The 24,850-nt window shown below is 37.4% G+C and overlaps 1 protein-coding gene across 11 annotated transcripts in view; it reads right to left on the bottom strand.

The window, feature by feature from the left end:
• Nucleotides 1–24,850, bottom strand: part of epb41a (erythrocyte membrane protein band 4.1a) — a 156,019-nt gene that overhangs the window by 56,864 nt on the left and 74,305 nt on the right. For all 11 annotated transcript variants that reach the window (XM_072548039.1, XM_072548045.1, XM_072548038.1 and 8 more), the window contains exons 5-10: nt 22,389–22,431; nt 18,528–18,603; nt 16,896–17,114; nt 12,409–12,496; nt 7,931–8,083; nt 2,365–2,459 (exon numbers count right to left, since the gene is read on the bottom strand). In XM_072548039.1, the coding sequence (XP_072404140.1) occupies nt 2,365–2,459; nt 7,931–8,083; nt 12,409–12,496; nt 16,896–17,114; nt 18,528–18,603; nt 22,389–22,431 (674 nt within the window). The remainder of the gene's footprint in view (nt 1–2,364; nt 2,460–7,930; nt 8,084–12,408; nt 12,497–16,895; nt 17,115–18,527; nt 18,604–22,388; nt 22,432–24,850) is intronic.

Genomic DNA, 24,850 nt, shown 5'->3' with positions numbered 1-24,850 from the left:
TAGTACAATTTGGATATGTTCATTGAGTGGGAAAATATCTTTTCGAAAAAGTAGAATGTAGATCAGACCAATTCCTAAGATTGCAAGACTGACATATAAAGAGACAGCAGGTTAGAATTTTGTTGCTGGAGTTCAGAAGGGGTTGGTGGGGTGGGGGGGGGAGCGGGAATCTCAAAAGGAACTGATAGAATTCTAAGAGGACTAGACAGAATTAACCTGGAACAATGTTCCCAAAGATCAGAGTGTCCAAACCAGAGGCCACAGTCTAAAGGATATAGGGTATGCCATTTAGGACTGAGATGAGGAGAAATTTGTTCAGCTAGTGAGTGGGTGAGCCTGTCGAATTCTCTGCTACGGAGAGCAGTTGAAGCCAAAGCAGTGAACGTTTTCAAGAAGGAGTTACACGTAGTCCTTAGGGCTAAACGAATCAAAACATATGGGGAGAAAGCAGGAACAGAATCAGATATCAGCCATCATTATGTTGAGTGGTGGAACAGGTTTGAATAGCTGAATGGCCTACTCCTGCACTTAATTTCTATGTGAATACAGATTTCCAGGTCAAACTAAATCCCTCATTAGGATGAGAATCACCCTGGAGACATTTTTCTTTATTCCTTCACTCGTAAGCTTTTCTTGAGCCAGCTCATGCTTTTTTGAATTTCTCTTTAACCTTTAAACATTCACAGATTGCTGTACAATTCACTGGATTTCTACAAGATCCTTCAATTTGTTATGCTCCCAACCTATGGTAATACTGGACAAGTCAGATTCCAATATGAAACTTGGTGTGACAGACCATAAGTTTTATTTTTGCAATTTGGTTAGTACGTGGTCAGTCTCTGAAGATATACACACAGAAGGTTGTCAATGGATTTTAAGAAAAACATCACAGGTTTATTACAAAGAAGAAAATTTAGAAATGATAATTGAGAAAGATCTCATTATTAAGAATGGCAAAATGTTTTACACACACACAACCCAAGTAAAATATCACTCCTATCTTTATGTTAATTACTTTTTACTCAACAGCCAAGGTTGCAACAGTCTTCTTTTAGCAAATTCATTAGTGGTGATTCTCATAGGTACTGGCTCTTCCAGAGACACCCAGCTACCTAGGCCAACATAATGACTTTTTTCACTCTACTCCAAGAAATAAACTCAAGCCTTTGACTACTTTTAAGTTGTTAAACAGCACATGTGCTAGCACGAATCTTTTCTTCTGAACCCCTGGACTCTGCTTTTGTACATCATAGAAACTCACTTCAATAACATGCAGCAATTATCTCGCCATGAAGGCTGCTGGGGTCATTTAGAACATCACATGATTTCTTGGAAAAGCTGTCTTTAGGTCATTGTGCCAAACAACTTTCTTACCCCCGCTTAACAAATATCAAACTGAAAACCAGAAAACTATTTACCCCAATTTTAGAAACCAATTTTCCAAACATCATAATACATTTTCAAATTTACATCACACTGTTCACTTCTGAAACAGAAAATTACATCAGCCAATTCTTTAACTTTGAGTTGCATTGAGAGAATTCAAATTAATGTACAGTTGACAAAATTATCCCAAAATTCATATTTCACAGAAATGACATGGCAGTGATATCTGCCTCTCTCTCTGTACACCTACGTATCTGAATTACACATCGATAGGTATTGCAAGAATTATTCTGAGGTACTCAATACTGGACTATACAGAGTTCCTCGAGTGTGGAAACAGGCCATTTGGTCCAACATGTCCACACCAACCCTTTGAAGAGTAACCCACCCAGACCCATTCCCTACCATATTACTCGACATTTACCCCTGACTAATGAACCTAACCCACACATCTGTGAACACTACAGACAATTTAGCATGGCCAATTCAACTAACCCACACATCTTTGGACTGTGGCTCAGTGGTTATCACTACTGTCTCACAGCATCAGAGACCCAGGTTCGATTCCAGCCTCGGGTGACTGTGTAAACTCCACACAGACAGACGTTCTGTTGGTGCTCTGCTTTCCTCCAATAGTCCAAAGATGTGCAGGTTAGGTGAATTAGCCATGCTAAATTGCGCATAGTGTTCAGGGATGTGTAGGCTAGGTGCATTAGTCTGGGGAAATGCAGAGTAAATGGGTAGGGAATAGTCTGGGTGGGATACTCTTTGGAGGGTCGACGTAGATTTGTTGGGCCAAATTCTATGATTATGTGGGGAAATTTCATAGCTTCTGTCATTAAATTACTCACCTAGGACTGAATTTATGAAGGAGATTTGTAAGTAAGAAGGATTGTGATAGCTCAGTCTTTAAATGTTTTTAACTTAATGGAATAGCAATTTTTCTGATTTTCTTCACATTAAGTATGGCATACATACCTGAAAAACGTATGATTTTCCACGCAAACCTTCCACAACTTTTTGGCAGCACGGTAATTGGGCAGCTTGAATCCAATAGTGCTTTCACACTGATCCTGAAATATGAAGACAGAAAAATCAGCAATTCGCTGAACAGTAATGCATATTCCCCCAAAAACGTCAGAAGATATATACATATTCAAAATTACAGCAAGTGTTCAAAATTATAAGTCTTTCCCTTAAGTTTTGAGACAATTGACTACCTTCTTCATTTAATACTTGTGGTAATATAAGTGGTGCTTTGCTGGTATTGCAGAAATTTAAAATGTTTACAAGAATACTATTAACAAATTGCATATGAATCATAAAAATTGAATTTTCAAGGGATTAGGGGAAAAATCTCTGAATCTCTGAAAAATCTCTAATCCTTTTGGAATAACTTTCATATGAAAGAATGCAATACTCATTTAATAATAACTTGTGCATCATTGCCAATCTGTATCTTAATTTCATTTACCTGCCATTGTTTCATAGCAGTTAACGTATGGTATTTGCCAAATAACTTCTTTAATCCCAGGTTTAACATCCCAAATGAGCTAGTTTCATCATTTTTTTTGAGGGAGCATTTCCCAAATCTCTAGCACCTTCTCATGTCTTTTTTATTTGTTCAGACTTTCCCACTGTGACCCCACTTTGATACTCAAGACGTCAGACCCTTAGGCGGTCAGGAAGGAAAACTGTTTCATCGACAAAATTCCTAAAGGAAAACCAGGTACAGTTTTCAAGGTCAGAACTGGGCATGCAGGATCAGGCAGTCAGGCCACACTTATTTAAATAAAACAGCACAATTTACAGGGGCCTCACAGCTATTAGAACTTGGATCCACACTTGTGAAGTCAAAGTATTAGCTGCTGACGCCAATGAGAAACACTGTTCTACAACTATGCTGAGGGGGCCCTTTTGTGGTGAAGTTATAGTGTCCTTACCCCTGAACTTGAAGCCAAGTTCAGGGGTAAGGCTCCAGAGCAGAGTCAATTTTATTTGATAATCCTTAACTCCACTTTCCTGTCTTCTCCTCACAATCCTCAAATCCCTTATGTATAAAAAATCTCTCTATCTCTGCTTCAAATATATGTAATGACCCAGCCTTAACAGCCTTCTATGGAAAATATTTCACAGATTCACAACCCACAGGGAAGAAATTTCTCATCATCGGTGTCTTAAATGTGCAAACCCTTACTCTGAGATTGTGCCCTCTGGTCTTGACTCTCCCACAAGGGGAGACAATCTTTCTGTATCAAACTCATCAAGTATCCTAAAAATTTTCTTTTTTTCAATAAGGTCACCTCTCATTCTTCTCCATTCCGATGTGTACAGGCCCAAGCCACTTAACCTTTTGACATAAGACAGTCCCTCCACACATGGTATCACTCAAATTAACCTTCTCTGGATTGCCTCCAATGCCAGCACATTATTTCCTTAAGGGGCCCGAACCTGGTTAGTGGTCTAGCTGTGGTCTGATTAGTGCCTTGTATAGTTTTTGCAAAACTTCCCTACCATTATACTCCACTCCCTCTAAACTAAAAGGTAAACAATCCATTTGCCTTCCTTATTACCTGATGAATTTATATGCTAGCTTTTTGTGATTCATGGACAAAGATTCCCAAATCCCTACTGTATAGGTTTCTGCATTTAAATGATACTCAGATCCTCAATTCTTTCTGCTAAGGTGCATAAACTCACATTTCCCCTCATTATATTCCAATTTCCAAGATTTATTTTTCCCCCATTAACTTAAACCTGTGCATATCCCACCGCTGACTATATGTGCAATCTGCAAACTTGGCTACAGTCCAATAACTTTCCTCATCCAAGTCATTAACATATATTGGAAATAATTATGGCCCCAGCACTGATCCCTGCAGCATGCATTTACAGGTTGCATTACTGAAAATGGCCCCCTTATTCCAACTCCATGTCTTCTATTAGTCATTCAATCATCTATCCATGTTAATATATTACCTTTACCACCATGAGCTTTTCTCTTAAGTCAATACATTCTGAAAATTCAAAAATATTATGTGCACTGTTTCCCCTTGATCTATCCTGCCTGTTACCTCCTCAAAGAATCCTGGTAAATTTGTCAGGCATGATTGCCGCTTCACAAAGACAAAGACATACTCACTCAGCTTGATTTTATTACATATATCTAAAAATTCTCCTTTATAATAGACCAACATTTTTCTAACAATAGATATTAAGCTAACTGATCTATCGTTACCTGTTTTTTTGCCTTGTTCCCTTTTTAAATAACGATAATAAATTGGCAGTTTTCCAATCCTATGGGATTTTCCAAAATCTAAGGAGTCCTGGAAGAGTCACCACATCTGTCGCTAATTCTTTTAATATCCTAGGATACATCCCAACAGGTACAAGGGACTGATCAGTCTTTAGCCTCATGAAAGTCCTTACCATATATGCTCCAGAGATAATTAATGTATTTATTTTCTCCTTTTGCCACTTAAATTTAAATATGTTGGACTGCTATTGGCGTCTTCTACTGCAAAGACTGATGCTACAAATTTATTCAACCCCTTTGCCATTTACTGGTTCGTCGTTATTTTCCCAGCTTTATTCTCCAAAGGGCCTATGTTCATTTTGGCTTCTCTCTTTTTATATATTTCAAAGAAGTGCTTGTTGTCTATCCTGGTATCATTTGCAAGTTTAAGCTCGAAGTTTATCTTCTCACTTTTTTTGTGGTCATCTTTTGTTAGTTTCTAAAACTTTCTCAATCCTCTGACTTACCACTAATCTTTTACACATTGTATTTTATTCTTTCAAACTGACGCTATTCTTAATTTCCTTCATTAACCATGGTTGGCTTATCACCTTCCCAGAATCCTTCTTCCTCATTGGAATATGTCTTTATCGTGAGCATTGAACTATTTTCTCAAAGATCTTTGCTGCAAAACGCCTAACGCGGTACACTACAACCAGCTCTGTCCTCATTCCTTTCCAATTACCCTTATTTAAGTTTAGTACAGTTACTTTCTATTCAAGTTCCTTCCACTCAAACTGAAGGTTAACTTCTACCATACTATGGTCACTGTTTCCAAATTTGACCCAGTAACAGTGAAGGAATAGCAATATGGTACCATGGCAAGATAATGTACAACTTGCAACTGGTGGTGTTGCCATGCATATACGATACTTTTTCTTCTAGTTGGTAGAAATTGCTGGATTGGAACAATCTTGGTGACAATCAAGTGATTATGTTGTTCTGAATGGTGTTGAGCTTCTGGAGTGTTATAGGAACAGCACTCATCCAGGCAATTAGGCAATATTCTATTACAGTCCTAAATTGTATCCACGGAAATGATGACTCGGCTTTAGGGAGTTGGGAGGCAAATTATTCACTGTTTTTGCAATCGAAGTATTTGTTATGGCTGTGCCAGTTACGTTTCTGGTCAATGCTAACAGCACGGTGGGGTTTTATCAACCATAGTGCCATCAAGTCTCTAAGGGAAGATATACTTCCTAACATTACTCTTCTTTGCCTACTTCTCATTTGAAGGTTATGTCGCTTTGTACTTAAGGAAATGGGGAACTATTTAATCATCTTAAAATAATTCAATTAAATAAACCATTTTTATCTCATGTTTGCAGTATTTTGCTTGCAACTGCAAAAACTTAGCTACTGAGAACAAATTTGATTTTTGATCAACAAGTGGCTCTCCGCAAAGTCAGCAATTCAACAAAAACAATTGGCTTTAGTATTGACAAGCAGTGCTGGTGCAACTGGAGATGTTAAAGAGAACAAAAATAAAATCACAAGGACAAAGCCTCCAATCCTTCCTACTAGAAGTGCAGAATGGGCATCAAAGACAGCACTAAACCTAACTGCATGTCACAGACAAAAAGCCCAGAAACAGAGACAAAGACAATCTGGTGCATGAAAAGGAAGAATCATTCAAAAAAGTAATCTGCATCAATTGAACTCTGCCAGAATTTTTAAGAGAGTGGAATAATGGGGAAAATTATAATGGTAAAAATAGTGTAATCTCCATGAAGTGAAACCTGTAATATACTTATTCCACATTAGATGGTGCCACATTATTGTCAAAACTTGTATTCTGTTTTCATGTTTTCCCATCAAAAGGATAGATGGTGCCACATGTATAGTCTCACACCACATTCAAAATATAGAAGCAGTAGCATTTAGATAGTATGATATGGAATTGGAGATATAACATACTGGTCATTGGAATAGTAATTCACTGAAAATTAACCTGATCAAAGTGGACCACTCAAGGCCAAAATTACGACAAGATAACTAGAATTGATTGCCTTCTCATAAAATCTCATAACTGCAGAAGCTTGCTATATGGAAACTTTTCTATTAATTGTCATTACATCACAGTAGTGACTACTTGGCAAAACTGCTTAATTAGCAGGTACATGCTTTGCAATGTTCCAAATTGAAGAGTCTATTAATAAATGCAAATACATATTTGAAGGAAAGAATGAATTGTTTAGTGCTGGTGTTGTTTGGAATTTGCTTGACTGGATCAGAATCTCAACTAGCAATGGCTAGTTTAAAAAGTCACTGAGTAGCAATGACATTCCTTATTTACACACATTTCTCTCTATATTTTCTCTCTCCTCATTAAAATGCCGAAACTTGTTTATATATTTGCATTCAATATCCAACTAAATATTGGGAAGACCAAAGCCTTTGAGCACAAGCCCATGACAGAACCACTGTTTTGAAGCCTTAGTGCCATATTCAACACAATGTCTTCCCAACCCCATAAGTCTGCACTAAGACCACTTATTTTTAGCTCAAACATTTGTTCATTTTGACCCCTCATTCAGAGCTTTAGTGCCTCAGATCTTATTATGTCAATATACCACGCCAGTCTTTTACATTCTTTCTGTAAAACAGAGATCATCCAAACTCTGCTACCCATGTCCTATCTCACACTAAGTATCCAATGTAGTACTTATCAACACTTGCACAGTGAAGTGTAGAACAGTATTTTAATGTTTCTAGTAGTCTAGAAGTCTGAACTAGACTATGTAAATTCAAAACCCACATAGTTCATGAATTTGGAATCAATTTTATAAAACCCAAAAAAGAAAAATCAATAAAAGTAACCAACAAGCTATTAGATCGTTGTGAAAACTGAAGTGATTCACTCATTCCCTAGAGGAGGAAAACTCTTTCTACACCTGGTATGCAACTCTAACATCACACAAAACAATAACAATGCTTAACTGCCCTCTGAATGGCTTAATAACCCCTTAGTTGTATCAAACTGCTATCAGCAATACAAGTCGAATGCCCACAACCATCACCTCAACACAATATGAAATGGGATTAAATGCTAGCATTGACATCAATGACCACTATTAGAGCAGAATTTCTCAGTTAAGTTAACTCATCTACTTTGAAGTCGCATTTAAGAAGCACTTGGTTAACTATCACTGAATGCATAGCGATTTTTAAAAAAAAACATTTGAATTTAGGAAAAATGAATAATTTTCTTCCAAAACTAATTCCTGGTAAACATCAGTACATACATACCTCCCCTGGACGAATTTTAATGAAGAAGCTGCTGCGTTTGTATGAGATCTTGAGAACTTTCGGCCAGGCAAAACGATTGATCCTGAGCCTGTCTTTGTATACAAGAAGTCCACCTGAACATACCCCAAGCATGATGTCCACTCCTTCTAAGTCCTAAAGACAAAAGAATTAAAAGATTAGTGAAAGCCAAGAGTTACACATCCAGTCAGAAAGAAAATTCCAATTTAGTTATCCTATTAAATAGCACCAAGGCACAACACTCTAATCGTGCTACTCCAGAAAGTGCAATAAAACAATGTTTTGCTTTTTAGAAAATGTTGTTCCATTACCTGATTAACATATTTGGTAAATCCAATACAACAGATGCAATAACAACATTTGCATTTTTCATTCTCAATTTTACTTCCTACATTTTTTAATTGCACAGACCCATTTAAGAAACAATTCACTACATAAAAATAGTAATACTTTGGCACTCAAAAGCCAACAAAAATTCCTCTGAAATTATTCAAAAGACCACAGTATTTATTCTAATTAAAACAAATGATAACAGATTAGTTATTTAGATCTGTAAGGTATGGTAAAATTGAAAAACATCACAATACTAGAAAAACGTTGTGTGAAACTTGTAGTGTTTACTTCATTCCACTTCAGGACTTCGGACTATCCAGAGTTGTCTTTAGGTACTGTATTAGTAGCAAAAAGGCCAAGGGAAAACATCACTACTTCACTGTTCCAAATTACTCTCAAACTGGTAACTGTCATGTAACAGTTCAACATTCAAGTGTTTGTCTTTCGTAGTTGAACAGAAATTCCACCCAAATATTTGGATGACCAAAGATATGATATTTGGCCCCGATCATGAACTCCATTCTTTAGTCACTGACTACCTTCCTGGCAATCTTGGTATTGCATTTCGTCACAAACTGAGCTTCTGATTACACTCTGGCTCCAAAAGACCACCTGTTCTTACTCCAACAACACTGTCAGACTTTGCCTGTAAATTTGCTAATTTAAATAATGCCCTGGATGGCCTCCGAGTTCATCCAAAACTTTTGTCCTTATTTTAATTTTCACCACTCCCAATCACCTAACATCCATGGGCTATCTGGCTTACGTTGGCTTCCAGTCTGGAAAATGCTCAATTTTGTCAATCTCATCCTTGGTTTCAAATCCCTCGTGACCTTGTCCCTCTTAACAACCCTCTAAGTTTACTCCTTCAATTCTGGCCTCTTTTGCATTCAAATTTTGATTCCTCCATCACTGATGGCCATGTCTTCAGTTGCCTGTGCCCCAAGCTCCCTAATTCCCTCTCCTCAGCTACACTTCTCAATCTCTCTTTCTTACCTCCTTTAAGACACAAATGCTCCACTCTTCTTATCAGGCTTCTAGTCACCTTTCCTAACCTCATTTTTCACAGTTTGATACCATAATTTGTTTTATAATTACTGTTTTAGAATAAATCTTGGCATGTTACTTCATTGTAAGAGTGATTTTTAAATATATAACTTGTTGATCAGACAAACATATCAGAGCACTGATGGGTGGGACAGGTAAGAAGGCAGTGTTGAAAAGGACAATGAAACCAGAGAACTATAATACTGGGAGTAGAATATACCTAGTAAACCATTTTTGAAATTACTGGGAAAAAAATTGATTTACAAATTTGAAGAGTAACAAGTCCCCAAATAAACAGGAACATAATGAAAATTTCAGTTGTGAAACTCAACTCTGTCCATGAATATATAGCCAATTAGCATCCATTGCACAAATTTTCCAGAAGACAAAGTAGTTCTCCAACTGACCTTTGCCACATTTATCTTGCTCTGACTAGAATGGCTTCACATCCTGTTAATTATACTATGCAACAAAAAATAAACTGCATGTTACTTATTTCTAGTATGGAAAAACAGCGCATTAATAAATGTCACTGGGATTGAATGGATAAAAGCTTCTTACATGGTAAAGGGATTGTGTGTTACTAAACACAATACCAACATACAAAGCGTATCATCACTACAACATTTTTAGATCCTAATCAAACTAATAAATACAAAAATGTCCACTGTTGGTTTTTTTCAGAATTATACAATTGCTTCCCTCTCGAAGTAAAACAGAACTAAAATGCAGATTGTGTAGTACTACCGAGAAAAACAAGAAGGTTCAAATGTAAAACTTGTAGCACTGATTTTAATCTTGAAACTCTGCTTCTTCTTGGACAGTTACCAGGTTATTCTGTTAACTTTTTTTAAAGGTCCTAATCAAACAAGTTAAAAAATAACAAGGAGGTGGAAGTAGCTTTTGCATCAAGTGACCATTCTTCTATGTTAACAAATACAGGAAGAAATCAATTAGAAACCGTTCACTTAAAGCACAGTTTCTTATTCCTCACCCCTCCCAGTGGTGATCAGATTTGGATTTGTTTACATCAAGCATGATATCATAAATTAAAAGCACATTAAATAGGTGGGCAACAGAGCAATATGGAAACAAGTATTTGCAACTGGGCAGAAAAATACAGACATAAATACTCAGGTAAAGTTAGAACAAGGAGCTTCTTCATAAATGGAGTTTAGTTATTTAGTTCTCATCTTATGCAGATGTACAGACAATAACGTATCTGCATAATTTAAAGATGGCCAAGCATTACAATCTACTGCATCATAAAGGACAGAAAATAGAAGGCTTTCTAAACAGTTATTATTTAAAAGTTTAAATTTTGGTCATTTACAAAAAGCCTCTGCTTATCATCTCACTACTTATGCAGTCATCTCCCATTCTTATTGTTCTTGTCTGTGACTACAGCTCTGCACAACGATTTTTCTGTAAAACATGAATACTTTATTCACACCCACCTAAAAAGTGTTGCACGTTTGACTATGCAAATAGGATTACTATATTAAGAGCGACAGAAAATGCATTTTCCATAAACAGACATCTTGCATTGCCACCAAAACATTAGTAATTACAGATTTACAGAAACATAAACTACTAATACATTTAAAAAGTAAACTTAGAAAGCATCTTTAAAAAATATTCCAAGGTATTCCAAAAACTGAAGTGAAGCATTGGAGAAAAAGATGAGAAAGTGAAACAGAAAGCTTGATTGAAAAGTCAGGTTATGAAATTTTTAAAGGAAATTAAGATGTAGAAGGATTTAAGGAGAGTAGGGCAAATGTGGCAAAATATTCTGCAACCAATAGTGAGGTAAGAGGAGGAGCAGATGTATAAGAGGTTAATGTGTTGGAGACACAAAGCTCACTGATACGAAAAACATTCAAGCACTCCTTCTCTGCATTCACAACCTCAAGTGAGTGGATCACCGTTTCAAAAAAAAATAAAACTGGCTAGAAGTCATATATAGAAAGGAAGAATTATCTGTTGGACTTAAAATACATAACTAATGCCACTTCCACCTCTGGACAGACATGGCTCCACTTCAAGTAAGCGCCTTAAACAAAATCCAATATCCTCTAAAACTAAACACAGTCACGAGCAAAAGGCTCATGTCATCTTATTGTGCATTTTTAAACACTTACAGGAATAATGTTTAGAGGTGAAATTTGAATTTTAATAGACTTAAGACACAACAACCAAAACCCAGAAGTGTGGAAGGGTGCCTGTCTTTTCCTCCTGAAACAGAATTTAAATACATTGCTGCTGATGATCAATGAGAAAGGAGCAGCTCTTGAACAATGGCCCTATATCAATTAGCGAAATATGTAATTTTGTCTTTAGTTACATTTGCAGGTGTCAAATTTAACCATTTTTTCCTAAGAACATTCTGTCTGTGCATAATATGCTGTCATTTCTCCTTACATTACCTTTTATAATTTTTCACCAATACAAAGAAAGTTGACAGCAATACATATAGCTAGCTAAAATCCTGTAACCACTGGTCACCACATAATATCTCAAAACTACAAATTTTTAAAAATGATTGTTTACATCTAAAAACTTTAAATGAAAGCACAAATGACAGACCTGAAAGGACTCAATCGAGTTTGACATTTATAAATCCCAACTGAATATTCATTTAGTCTCAAACATTAGGAAAAGTTATGATTGCATGTAAAAATAGTTTGTTTATTCAATTAACCACTGCAATTCTTAAACTAAACATCTGCAACTGGAAGGTAGATTTCTGTATCTCACTATGTTTATAAAATGAATGAAATCCATCAACATTTAATTACGCATTTCTGCTGCTAATTCTATTCTTACATGAAAGTAGTTAAAGCCTGAAGATGAAAGAAGCACAAATTGTTGAGAACTAATCCATTCAAATAATAACTCATAACAAGGCCGATTTATAATATTTAATGCTATGAGCTACAGACTTTTATATGTAACAGAGATAGATGTTGAAACTGGCTGAACAAAATCATATAAAGAGCCAAGTATGTTTTATAAAAATAGGAGACTGATTTTGTTTAACAGTAGGTTAAAGAATTGCAAAAAAGAAACAGACTTCGTACCTTAGCGGGATGAAAGTCCACACCATACATTGAAAGTTTCTTTGCATTCTCCAAGAATTGCAAATCAGCTTGTGCTGGAGTCATAGCTCTAGGATAAAATAATGTCAAAAGCCAAAAATAAGACACATTAGTAGTCAAAGCTTTCAATATCAACTAAAACTGCAATCTGCAAGCAACTTCTGAAAATATCAAACTCTGATTTAACACACACTGTTCTCAAATTTATTTGTACTTGAAAAGGAAGTTCTCGCAATACTGAACAGTAATGTGTTAGAAGCTTTTGAATTCAAAGAATTGATTGCAATGGTTATTCTTGGCAGCATTATGCAAAAATATTATGAAACGCACTACTAATAAGTAAGCAAGCATAGGTATCATAAAATCATCTACATATGATCATTTCTCCTGATGATTTGGTTCAGGTAACAAATAACTGTACCATAAAACAGGAAGATACCCAATATCACCTACAGTCTGTGTTAAACTGGCTGATATCAAAATGATGTGAGGCATGTTAAAATTGATCTTTGTACATCTGGTTTAGGAAAGACAATACTGACCACATTTGTGTCTGGAAAATGCATACTCAGGAATGCCAACAGTCTAGATTCAAATGCTAAGAATGGTTAATCTGGCAGAGTACCAGAAGGTGACCACCACCCATAAAATGCATTCAGCATATTGCAAGAACATTTAAGCAAATAAAGACAGAGAACTGCTAAAAAGACAATGAGAGGGGGGAGAAAGACTGTCTGAGGTCAAGGCATTTTAATGCTTCCATTTTTCTCTTGATAACACTGGTCGAAAATACATTTCCGATTACTGTATTCAGCTACACGTAAATGTGACAAATAACGTGTAGCAGTGAATTAAGGATACAAAAACAGTGAAGTCACGTCATCAGTAGAGTTATGAACTAGCATAACCTTTTTTGAGAAAAGTAGCTTTCTCAAATCTGACAGTGAATGAATTCATGACTGCTTAAAAACAAATAAAAATCTATACTCTTCAGCTATGAAAATGTCTACAAAGAACTAAAAACATTAAATAAATGTAATAAGCTATATACACACACACAAATATTTAATAAACACAATCAGCAAAGGAAGGAGTTAGCTCTCGATGTAAAATTTGGTCATTTAACATGGTCGTAAAGTCAAAGCGGTTGTGAACCAGACGAATATGCAAAAAAAAACTTGCTCCTAGTTCCAGTTATAAATACTGCTCACCATGGGAAGGGAAAGAAAACAGAATGCAGTCCAAAACACACGTACAAGCAATACCTAGAGAGGCCATCTTAAAAAATGTAAACAATTGCTTGAATTCTATGATTAGTCAACTGGGTTGGTAAATTAGTGAACTTTGGAAAACAGAAAATTGATTCATAGTTGAAAAATAATAGTCACTTATACAGATTTCTGGGTAATCCAAGATGGAGGACGGGAAAAATTCCTGGCTGTAACAGCTCTCCTTTTTTAAAGTATTTTAGGTGCTGGAAGTGGTTTCCTCGAATTCCAGGAGCAGCAATTACTGTTTCATATGCTGTTGCATTGTTTTGGAATTTTGGAAAAGAAAAGTCAAAACAACAGCAGTTTTAAAAGGAAGAACAACAGGTGAGGACAGTGTAGGAGATAGAGACAGAGATAGAGATAGACATAGACATAGACAAGAGACTGCACAGTTACTGCCTTTGCTGTTTGAATTCATATATCGCCGGACATCGGTGTGCGTCTGGGAATATCACAACCGATCTTGGAGGAACCTGTTTGGGCGAGGTTCACAGCACAGAATCAGATAAGTTAATCGTGGTTTTAAGCATGTCCAACAGAAAGGCGGCAGTAGTGGGTAGAGGGGGTTCTTTCTTGATTATATGTTTTTGGAGATATGTCTCTTGATAAAACAAATGTTCGCAGGTAAAGGGACATGGGAAGCCTTCAGAAATGAGATAACGAGAATCCAGAGAAAGTATATTCCTGTTAGGGTGAAAAGGAAAGGCTGGTAGGTATAGGGAATGCTGGACGACTAAAGAAATTGAGGGTTTGTAAGGAAGCATATGTAAGGTATAGACAGGATAGATCGAGTGAATCCTTAGAAGAGTATAAAGGAAGTAGGTGTATACTTAAGAAGGAAATCAGGAGGGCAAAAAGGGACATGAGACAGCTTTGGCAAATAGAATTAAGGAGAATCCAAAGGGTTTTTACAAATAAATTAAGGACAAAAGGGTAACTAGGGAGAGAATAGCGCCCCTCAAAGATCAGCAAGGCGGCCTTTGTGTGGAGCCGCAAACAAGATACTAAACAAGTATTTTGCATCAGTATTTACTGTGAAAAAGGATATGGAAGATATAGACTGTAGGAAATAGATGATGACATCTTGCAAAATGTCCAGATTACAGAGGAAGTGCTGAATGTCTTGAAATGGGTAAAGGTGGATAAATCCCCAGGACCTGATCATGTGTACCCGAGAACTCTGTGGGAAGCTGGAGAAGTGATTGCTGGGCCTCTTGCTGAGATATTTGTATCATTGATAGTCACAGGTGAGGTTTAGCAAGGTTAGATCTCATGAAATACAGGGAGAACTAGTCATTTGGATACAGAGCTGGCTCAAAAGTAGAAGACAGAGGGTGGTGGTGGAGGGCTGTTTTTCAGACTGGAGGCCTGTGACCAGTGGAGTGCCACAAGGATCGGTGCTGGGCTCTCTACTTTTTGTTATTTACATAAATGATTGGATGTGAGCATAAGAGGTACAGTTAGTAAGTTTGCAGATTACACCAAAATTGCAGGTGTAGTGGACAGCAAAGAAGGTTACCTCAGATTACAAAAGGATCTTGATCAGATGGACCAATGGGCTGAGAAGTGGCAGATGGAGTTTAATTCAGATAAATGTGAGGTGCTGCATTTTGGGAAAGCAAATCTTAGCAGGACTTATACACTTAATGGTAAGTCCTAGGGAGTGTTGCAGTGCAGGTTCATAGCTCCTTGAAAGTGGAGTCGCAGGTAGATAGGATAGTGAAGGCGGCATTTGATATGCTTTCCTTTATTGGTCAGAGTATTGAGTACAGGAGTTGGGAGGTCATGTTGCGGCTGTACAGGACATTGGTTAGGCCACTGTTGGAATATTGCGTGCAATTCTAGTCTCCTTCCTATCAGAAAGATATTGTGAAACTTGAAAGGGCTCAGAAAAGATTTACAAGGATGTTGCCAGGGTTGGAGGATTTGAGCTATAGGGAGAGGCTGACAGGCTGGGGTTGTTTTCCCTGGAGCGTCGGAGGATGAGGGGTGACCTTATAGAGGTTTATAAAAAATGATGAGGGGCATGGATAGGATAAATAGACAAAGTATTTTCCCTGGGGTTGGATTCCAGAACTAGAGGGCATAGGTTTAGGGTGAGAGGGGAAAGATATAAAAGAGACCTAAGGGACAACCTTTTCATGCAGAAGGTGGTACAGGTATGGAATGAGCTGCCAGATGAAGTGGTGGAGGCTGGTAAAATTGCAACATTTAAGAGACATTTGGATGGGTACATGAATAGGAAGGGTTTGGAGGGATATGGGCCAGGTGCTGGCAGGTGGGACTAGATTGGGTTGGGATATCTGGTCGGCATGGACGGGTTGGACCGAAGGGTCTGTTTCCATGCTGTACATCTCTATGACTCTATATGAAGAGGAGAGAAAATTAACTTGATTCACATAATAAAAGCTTAACATCATTTACAAAATTTTAACACCAGTGGTCCTCACAACTTGTCCTCACAATCATCTGATGCAGATGAAGGTGTCACCTCCATGACCTGTGCCCATAATCTAGATTAACAATACAGCACACAGGAAGTTCTTGACTGCAGTGGAACCATCTTTTAGATGAGGTGACAAACCAAGTTACCATCTGCCATTTCAGGCAAACATACTCATTTAATGTGCAACATCTATTATGTAAGGAATGCCCCTGGAACCCTTGCCAATATTTCTCCCACAGCCACCAGTATGAGAGAAGTCATCCTGCTAGCATTTATTTTGTTGTTCATGGAACCTTGCACACAATTGGCTGCTACATTTTCTGTATTACAATAAGTTACTTTGTTCAAGTATTTCAAATCCTATGAAGCGTTTTAGGACATCCTGAGGACTTGAAAGACATTATGTAAATTAAAACTCTTTTACTTTTACATAATATGTAAATCAGAGTGTTCACATGATTACCTTCACTTTCTTATCAACATTCTAGTACGATATAAAAACCTGAAAACCACTAATAGTGAATTCCAATCATACACCAAGATTACATAGACATTATTAATTGTCAAATGGGAGATGACACATTGGTAAAAGAATGATAATCCTACTTTATGGAACAGCTTAATTTCTCCAACATAGGATAGGGGAGACTATTTTTCCATAATAACTGGAATTGTTGATACCTGAGCGTTCTGACATGCGAGTGATACAATATTGGAGTACACAGCATTTTTTCCCAAGTAAGAATACATACCTATGTGTTTTATGAAGTTCCATAATTTTCTCTTCCAATTCCTTTGTTTGATTTGGGGCCAACCTAAATTCACTAACATAATTTGTTCCATGTAACTCTGGATCATATTCACCCAGCTCTGATTGAACAGTGTATGATCCCAATAGGGCAAGAGTAACAAATGAACATGGCAGACATCCAGTAACTATGTCTTGACGCAACTGAAGACACAGGTAGTATCTGGAATGAACACAACATAAACACTTAAGCAACAATGAAAGTTTGAAAACTAAAACTTTAAACACAATGTTTAACAAGCATGCTCTGCATGACCAATAATTAATTAAATATTTAAATTCAAATTTAAGTAAGGGGAGGCAACAACTTTGTGATATTATCACTGGACTGTCAACCCAGAGACCAGGTCATGTTTTGGGGACCTGGGTTCAAATCCTACAATGGTAGATGGTGGAATTTCAATTCAATGAAAGTTTGGAATGAAGAGTCTAACAATGATCATGAATTTGTTGTCAATTGTCAGAAAAGCTCTTCTGGTTCACTAATGCCCTTAGAGAAGGAAACTGCCATCCTTACCTGGTCTAGCCTACAAGTGACACCAGACCCAAAGCAATCTGGCTAACTCTTAATAGGATGGGCATTAAATGCTGCCCCAGCTAGTGATGCCCTCATCCCATGAATAAATAAGAAAAATTATAATGGGTGAGATAGTATTCAAATCCTTTCTATGTGCAGAGTAAAACCAGAAATGATCATGGAATTATACAGCACAGAACAGAGCCATTTAGCTCATCAAAATCTGCTTTGGGTATTTCAAAGAACCATGAAATATAAATACAAATTTCAAAGAAATACAGATGGTCCCTCTCCTTCCTCATTTCCCTACAAATCTTTTCTCATTCAAGTAATTATCCAATTCCTCTTTAAGGGTTACTCTACTTCCAACACTTTGAAACAGAGCTAATTAAATCTTAACTGCCCTTATTGTAAATTTTTCTCCCATTTTATTTGTTAATCACTTTAAATAAGTGCTACCTTCTTATAGGCACTTCAGCCATTGGAAACAGCTTTATGGTGCTTGATATAAACCCTTCATGTTTACATTACTTTCAAATCTCCTCTTTGATTGTCCTGCCTAAAACAGAGGTTTGTCCAATCTATTCCACATAACTCAAGTTCCACATCTCAGGCACCATTCAGCTAAACCTCTTCTGAACTCTCTCCAAAACATGCATGCCCTTCCTGCAGTGTGGTGCCTAGAATTGGGTATATTTGATTGAATTGATGCTTTACATGGCTTTAGTCTACCTTCCATGCCTTTCTACACTGTACCTCTACTCAATGTCTAGGATCTCACAAGCTTTCAGAGTGATTAGAATCTGGAACACTGATTCCAATTTGAAATGACATTAAAAAAGGTTAAAAAAACAAAACAGCAAAACCATTTTGGGCTTGCTACACCAATTAGCTGTGGGGCCCAGAATTTTTAAAAAATCAAGACCCACTAAATGAGAGTAATTCCCTGCATCTCATCCTAAAATTTAAAGTAATACCAACTTGAGAAAACATACTAGAGGCTGCATATACTAAAGGTTTATTTCCCACTAATAACACGAGTTTTAATAGACTTTTTACCTCGTAATATCTTCGGTCAACTGCGCAGGATCAGGTGGATAAAACTTCACATTGAATGTAAAATCCCAAGGTCCACCTGGAATACAAAGATGTGTTATTATACATTCCATGTGTTGTAGGATAGAATTTAAAATTTTATCCTTCCAAATTTTACCCCTCATCCTCCAATGCTCCACAGAAAACATCCCCAGCCTATTTAGCCTCTCCCTGTAGCTCAAATTCTCTAACCCTGGCAACATCCTTGTAATTTTTTTCTGAACCCTTCCAAGTTTCACAACATCTTTCCGATAGGAGGGAGACCAGAATTGCACACAATGTTCCAAAAGAGCCCTAACCATGTCCTGTACTGCTGGAACATGACCTCCCAACATCTGTACTCAATGCTTTCACCAATAAAGGAAAGCATACCAAATGCCTTATTCACTATCCATCTAACTGCAACTCCACTTCCAAAGAACTATGAATCTGCACTCCAAGGTCTCTTTGTTCAGCAACTCTCCCCAGGACCTTACCATTAAGCATAGAAGTCCTGCCCTGATTTGCTTTTCCAAGATGCAGCACGTCACATTTATCGAAATTAAACTCCATCTCCCAGTCCTCAGCTCATTGACCCATCTAATCAAGATCCCATTGTACTCTGAGGTAACCTTCTTCACTGTCCACTACACCTCTGGTTTTGGTGTCAACTGCAAACTTACTAATTGCTCCTGCTATGTTCACATCCAAAACATTTACATACATGATGAAAAACAGTGGCCCCAGCATCGATCCTTGTGACACACCAAATAATCACAGGTCTCCAGTCCTTACAGCCAATTGCTTCTGAAATACAATTATGTAGGATGCTACAAACCATATTGAGAAATTAATGGCTTTAGTAGCGTTGGATAAATATTACTAGTGCACCAAGGCAATGTTCCTGTTATTCTTCAAGTGAGATCATGAAATGGTCCATCCATTTAACAAATGGATGGACCACAGATTTTAGTGCCTTTTTAAAAGTATTCCATCTCTGGAAAATTTCATCACCCACTTAATACTGCTTGGATAAGAAGCAATGTTATTTAATGCTCAAGTGGTTTGAACCAAAAATAAGAAAAATAAAATTTGACAATTATTTTTGTGGGCGGCACGGTGGCACAGTGGTTAGCATTGCTGCCTCACAGCGCCAGAGACCCGGGTTCAATTCCCGCCTCAGGCGAGTGACTGTGTGGAGTTTGCACGTTCTCCCCGCGTCTGCGTGGGTTTCCTCCGGGTGCTCTGGTTTCCTCCCACAGTCCAAAGATGTGCAGGTCAGGTGAATTGGCCATCCTAAATTGCCCGTAGTGTAGGTAAGGGGTAGACGTAGGGGTATGGGTGGGTTGCGCTTCGGTGGGGCGGTGTGGACTTGTTGGGCCGAAGGGCCTGTTTCCACACTGTAAGTAAGTAATCTAATCTAATCTATTTTCATTTGTACTGTGCACTGTCTATGAAAGGAACAATGTAAATTCAAGTCATTGTCTCATAAATGGAAAGAAAGTTTTAAGTGAACTTCTTTGGCCAAAGTTACCTTATCCAATTCCTATTCTAGAATGTGATCATGTTATTTCACTTAGAACTCCAATGCAGTAGCTCATGCATTTTGCCAACCTTCAATGAACCATTACAATACAGGAAATAAGGCATACACACAGATCTATAAAATCACCTGCTTTCAATGCAGAAAATCTTTAATTTTCCAGATTCTCTCTTCACACAGCCCTCTGATCTCACCAACATCTTCCATACATTAACATCCACAATATCAACATTTTTGTTAGGTCTCAGTCAATGCTCGCCGCTGTACCTTATGTTTACGATGCAAGGCTGGCTTGTTGCCCCACTGTACAGTACATTGAACATCTATGCACAGCTGTGCAGATCTTAAAAGGGCAGGCTGATCATATGCAACTCGTTTGCTCCCTGTGCAGAACATTCCTGATTGTTACTGATGGAGCACAGTTTGGTGGAAACATTCGCTTTTGTAATTGAAGAACTGCTCTCAGCAGCGCTGTTTTTTCCAATTTAAGTATTTTTTTCTGATATTAGCTGCACGCTTGTTTTGATAAATGCTATTTTGCAATGTTTAGATTAATCACCCCCAATCTAAAACTCTTAAATTATTTGTTTCTCCCTTGGGTGCTTTCTTCTCCTTTATTCACCCCAAAAATGATTTAAATTGTCGCAATCAAACAACCTACTACATCTGTAATGAAGAAAATACTTAAAGCAGTGCATGTGGAACGTTCCTTATATTTTCTTTAGAATGCACTACAGGCAAAAACTAAAATCTCTGTAAACCTGGTAAAACTGATGCCATCAATCATAAGGCATTGTTTGAAGGGTAGTTCTTTACCACCACACATGCAAGATGCTTTGGAGTTGCCTCCTCAGACATTTCCCTTCAAATGTACAAGAAAACTTTAAAATTTTTCTTTGCTACTTGTCAACAGTCTGATCAGTTATCTATTGATGTGGGTGAGATTTCCAACAATTACCCTCAGAGCACCAAACAAAATGTTTTTATACCTACTGACAACGATACAGCCTATCTAATCACAAATTTAATGCTACTAAAGCTCCCCATAATTCAACAGCAACCATACATCAATAATACTTCAGCAGGTGAAGTGCTTTGGGACATTTCAGGGATACAAAAGAGGGCTAGAGATGTAAATTTTCTTCTCTATTATATTTCTTCTTAAGCAATTCAGAATATGGAGTCTATTAACTAAATAAAACATTGAAATTCTAACTAGGGCAAAAAGCACTGACTTTGTCTCAAATAATTTAAAGGATATTAGTTTCTGTAAATCTGCCCTCTGTTAAACTGTTTTTATGAAAGCATTAATGGTAAATAACCATACTCCTCTATTTACTTTATTACTTTTAACTTCTCTTTCCCTCTGAAAGTCAGGGAGATGAAGAGTTTCCATTTTTATTATTTTACACAATACAGCAAACTTTATTTTAACCGGCACCTTATGATCCAGTATTCTCGATAAACCAGAAAAACTAATATACCCGAAATATCGGAAGTTTACAGTATTACCACAATCTCCACAATGTTTGAATAGTCAGTTGAGGATGCAAGTGAGAAGGCTCTCTGCCTCTATGTTTTATTCAAAGCAAAGCTGCATTTTCATTTAACTGATATATGATGTGTACCCCCCCACCCCCGTATTACTTATCTAGAACTTAGTAAGTGTTTTTACAAAGATTATATGGACCTCTTGATCAATCCGAATATTTGATCAACTGGTACACTTCTTGCCCCAGAGGTACTGGTTATTAAAAAGTTTGTTGTATTTTGGGTTGTAATAATAAATTCTTTATCCACAAGATATTATTTAGAATTCTTCTTCAATTGCTATTATAATAGGATTATGTTCAATTCAATTAAAAATACCCCGATTATGGATAACTGTTGAGATAAACCCTTGCAACAACTAATACACTAAATGTTACATAAACCTTACCTGAGAACAGCAATATAAGTTGCAACCAAAGGACAAACAAATACAGAGTGAGGAAACATTCCATTTTAAGTAACCTGACACAAACCAATCTGGAAGAATCCATGCAAAGATAGAAAAAGGTAGAAAGTAATCATTATAATTTCTGCACCAAATTCACATAAAACATATTTCATGGGCCTGTATAATTTAAATTATTTAGATGGTTAGATTTTATAATGGTTTCTGCAAAGGACTGCTCAAGTTTCAGAATACATCAGACAAAAGAATCCTGCTGGGAAGGAGTGTTTGTTTCCCCCCCACTACTGAGTAGTTTAGTTCCATAGTTTTGGATGAATTAAGCTTTGACACACAAAAATAAATTTACCTTGCAACTGCTTCTTAATTTCTTTGGTGAGATCTAACCAACTCTGAAACAAAATGAAAGCTGCATTAAATACTTGTCAAACAGAAGTAAAAATGTGCACTATGCTGGATGAATCTCTGAACAGAACAGAAATACATTACTGAACAAGACACAAAAAATAATCACAAGTGGAAGATGCTTTGGAGTTGCCTCCTCAGACATTTCCCTTCAAATGTACATGAAAACTTTAAAATTTTTCTTTACTACTTGTCAACAGTCTGATCAGTTATCTATTGATGTGGGTGAGATTTCTAACAATTACCCTCAGAGCACCAAAAAAATGTTTTTATACCTACTGACAACGATACAGCCTATCTTTATCATTATCAAAATACAATAAAACTTGGTAAATTCAAAATCTGAAATAAAAACAAAGTGCTGAGAAATTCAGCAGGTCTGGTAGTATTAGTGGAGCAAGAAACAGAGTTGAAAACCAGCTTCACTGAATATGGAATATACGATACAGAACAGTACAGTACAAGCCCTTGGGCTCTCGACATGGTGCTGGCCTTCTATCTGACTAACCGACATACCGACATTTGTGGGCGACAGGTGGCACAGTGGTTAGCACTGCTGCCTCACAGCGCCAGAAACCCGGGTTCAATTCCCGCCTCAGGCAAGTGACTGTGTGGAGTTTGCACATTCTCCCCGTGTCTGCGTGGGTTTCCTCCGGGTGCTCCGGTTTCCTCCCACAGTCCAAAGATGTGCAGGTCAGGTGAATTGGCCATCCTAAATTGCCCGTAGTGTTAGGTAAGAGGTAGATGTGGGGGTATGGGTGGGTTGCGCTTCGACTTGTTGGGCCGAAGGGCCTGTTTCCACACTAAGTAATCTAAATCTAAATACCCTTCATTGTACTATCTTCCATGTGCCTTTTCAAGAATCGCTAAATGTCCCGAATGTATCAGACTCTACGACCACTGTTGGCAGTGCATTCTACGCACCCACCACTCTCCCCAAAACCTTCTTAAATTACCTTAAAAAAATTACCTTAAAATCTACCCCTTAGGTAGATGTAGATGTAGGGGTATGGGTGGTTCCTCTTGTGGGGCATTCTAGGAGAGGTCATAGTCCTACGATAAGGTGTTGCAAATTTAAAACAGGGTTGAAGAGAAACTACCGATTTTACTGCTCCTCGGATGCTGCCTTATCTGCTGTGCTTTTCCAGCACCACTCTAACCGAGAAATTACCTCTCCCAAAGGGTCGGGAATCTGTGGAATCCACTACCCCAAAGTGCAGGGGCTGCTGAGACAGTGAGTTAGACAGATTTTTAATTGGTAATGGGTTGAAGGGAAATGGAGAGAAAGCAGGAAAATAGCAATGAGGAGCATGTCAGCCATGATTGAATGGTGGAGCAGACCTGATGAGATAAATGGCCTAATTCTGCTCCTATATCTTATGAACTTATACGGTAGAAATTAACACTGTTTGAGGTGAAGGAATATGGGTCAGAAACAACCAAAATTACAAATGAAGAGAGGACAGAGCTAGCTGGACTGGGCTGAGAAATAAATTTAGCAGTGAAGATGGTGGAGGAAAAATGAAGGATGTTTAAGAAAATAGAAACAGACTCACAGCAATGATATATCCCAGTGATAAATAAGAATTCTAGGAAGGGGATGAGATAAACATGGCCAACTAGGGAAGTAAACACTAGCATTAAGTTGAAAGAGAAAAAAAATGTGGCGTATATTTGTGGTAAGCCTGAATAAATTCAAAGATCTAGCCTCCACTGATCTGTGGAAAACAATTCCAAAGATTAATGATCCTCAGAGACCAAGATACCTCCTCAAATCAGTCTTAAGTGGAAGTCCTTTATCTTTAAACTGAACCTTCGCATCTTTAAATTCCTAATGAAAGGAAGAAGGCTCTCAACTTCTACCCCATTAAGGTCTCCTCAGAATCTTATGCTTTAATAAGATCACCATTCATTCTTCTCAACATCAATGAGTATGGGCCCAACCTTGCCTCATAAAATACATTCATCCCAAAAATCAGAACTGCTTACAACACAAATATGTTCTTCCTTATAGGGGTCAGTTAAGCTCAGTTGGCTGGACAGCTGGTGTAAACTGCAGGTTCAATTCCCACATTGGCTATCGTTACCATGAAAGACTCTCCTTCTCAATCTCTCCCCTCACTTCAGGCATGCTGACTCCCAGATTAAAATATCACCAGTCATCTCTCTTTAATGAATGAGCAGTCGTACCATCCAGTATGACTATGGTGACTTTGCCTTATTTGTGATGTTGTCTTATGATTTATCCAGAATTGAATAGTTGAAATTTCACCCAAATAAATACTTGGAGGAGTAAAGCCATTATTTTCAATTCGATTTGAAGCTTCATTTTATAACTCCCAATTTTACGATTTTCCCTAACAATAATCTGAGATTAAGCCAGTCTGTATTTGATCTTGGGGGTCA

Source organism: Chiloscyllium punctatum, chromosome 27 (genome assembly GCF_047496795.1).
Source record: "Chiloscyllium punctatum isolate Juve2018m chromosome 27, sChiPun1.3, whole genome shotgun sequence".
Taxonomy (NCBI): domain Eukaryota; kingdom Metazoa; phylum Chordata; class Chondrichthyes; order Orectolobiformes; family Hemiscylliidae; genus Chiloscyllium; species Chiloscyllium punctatum.
This window is presented reverse-complemented; position numbering and strand designations above follow the sequence as displayed.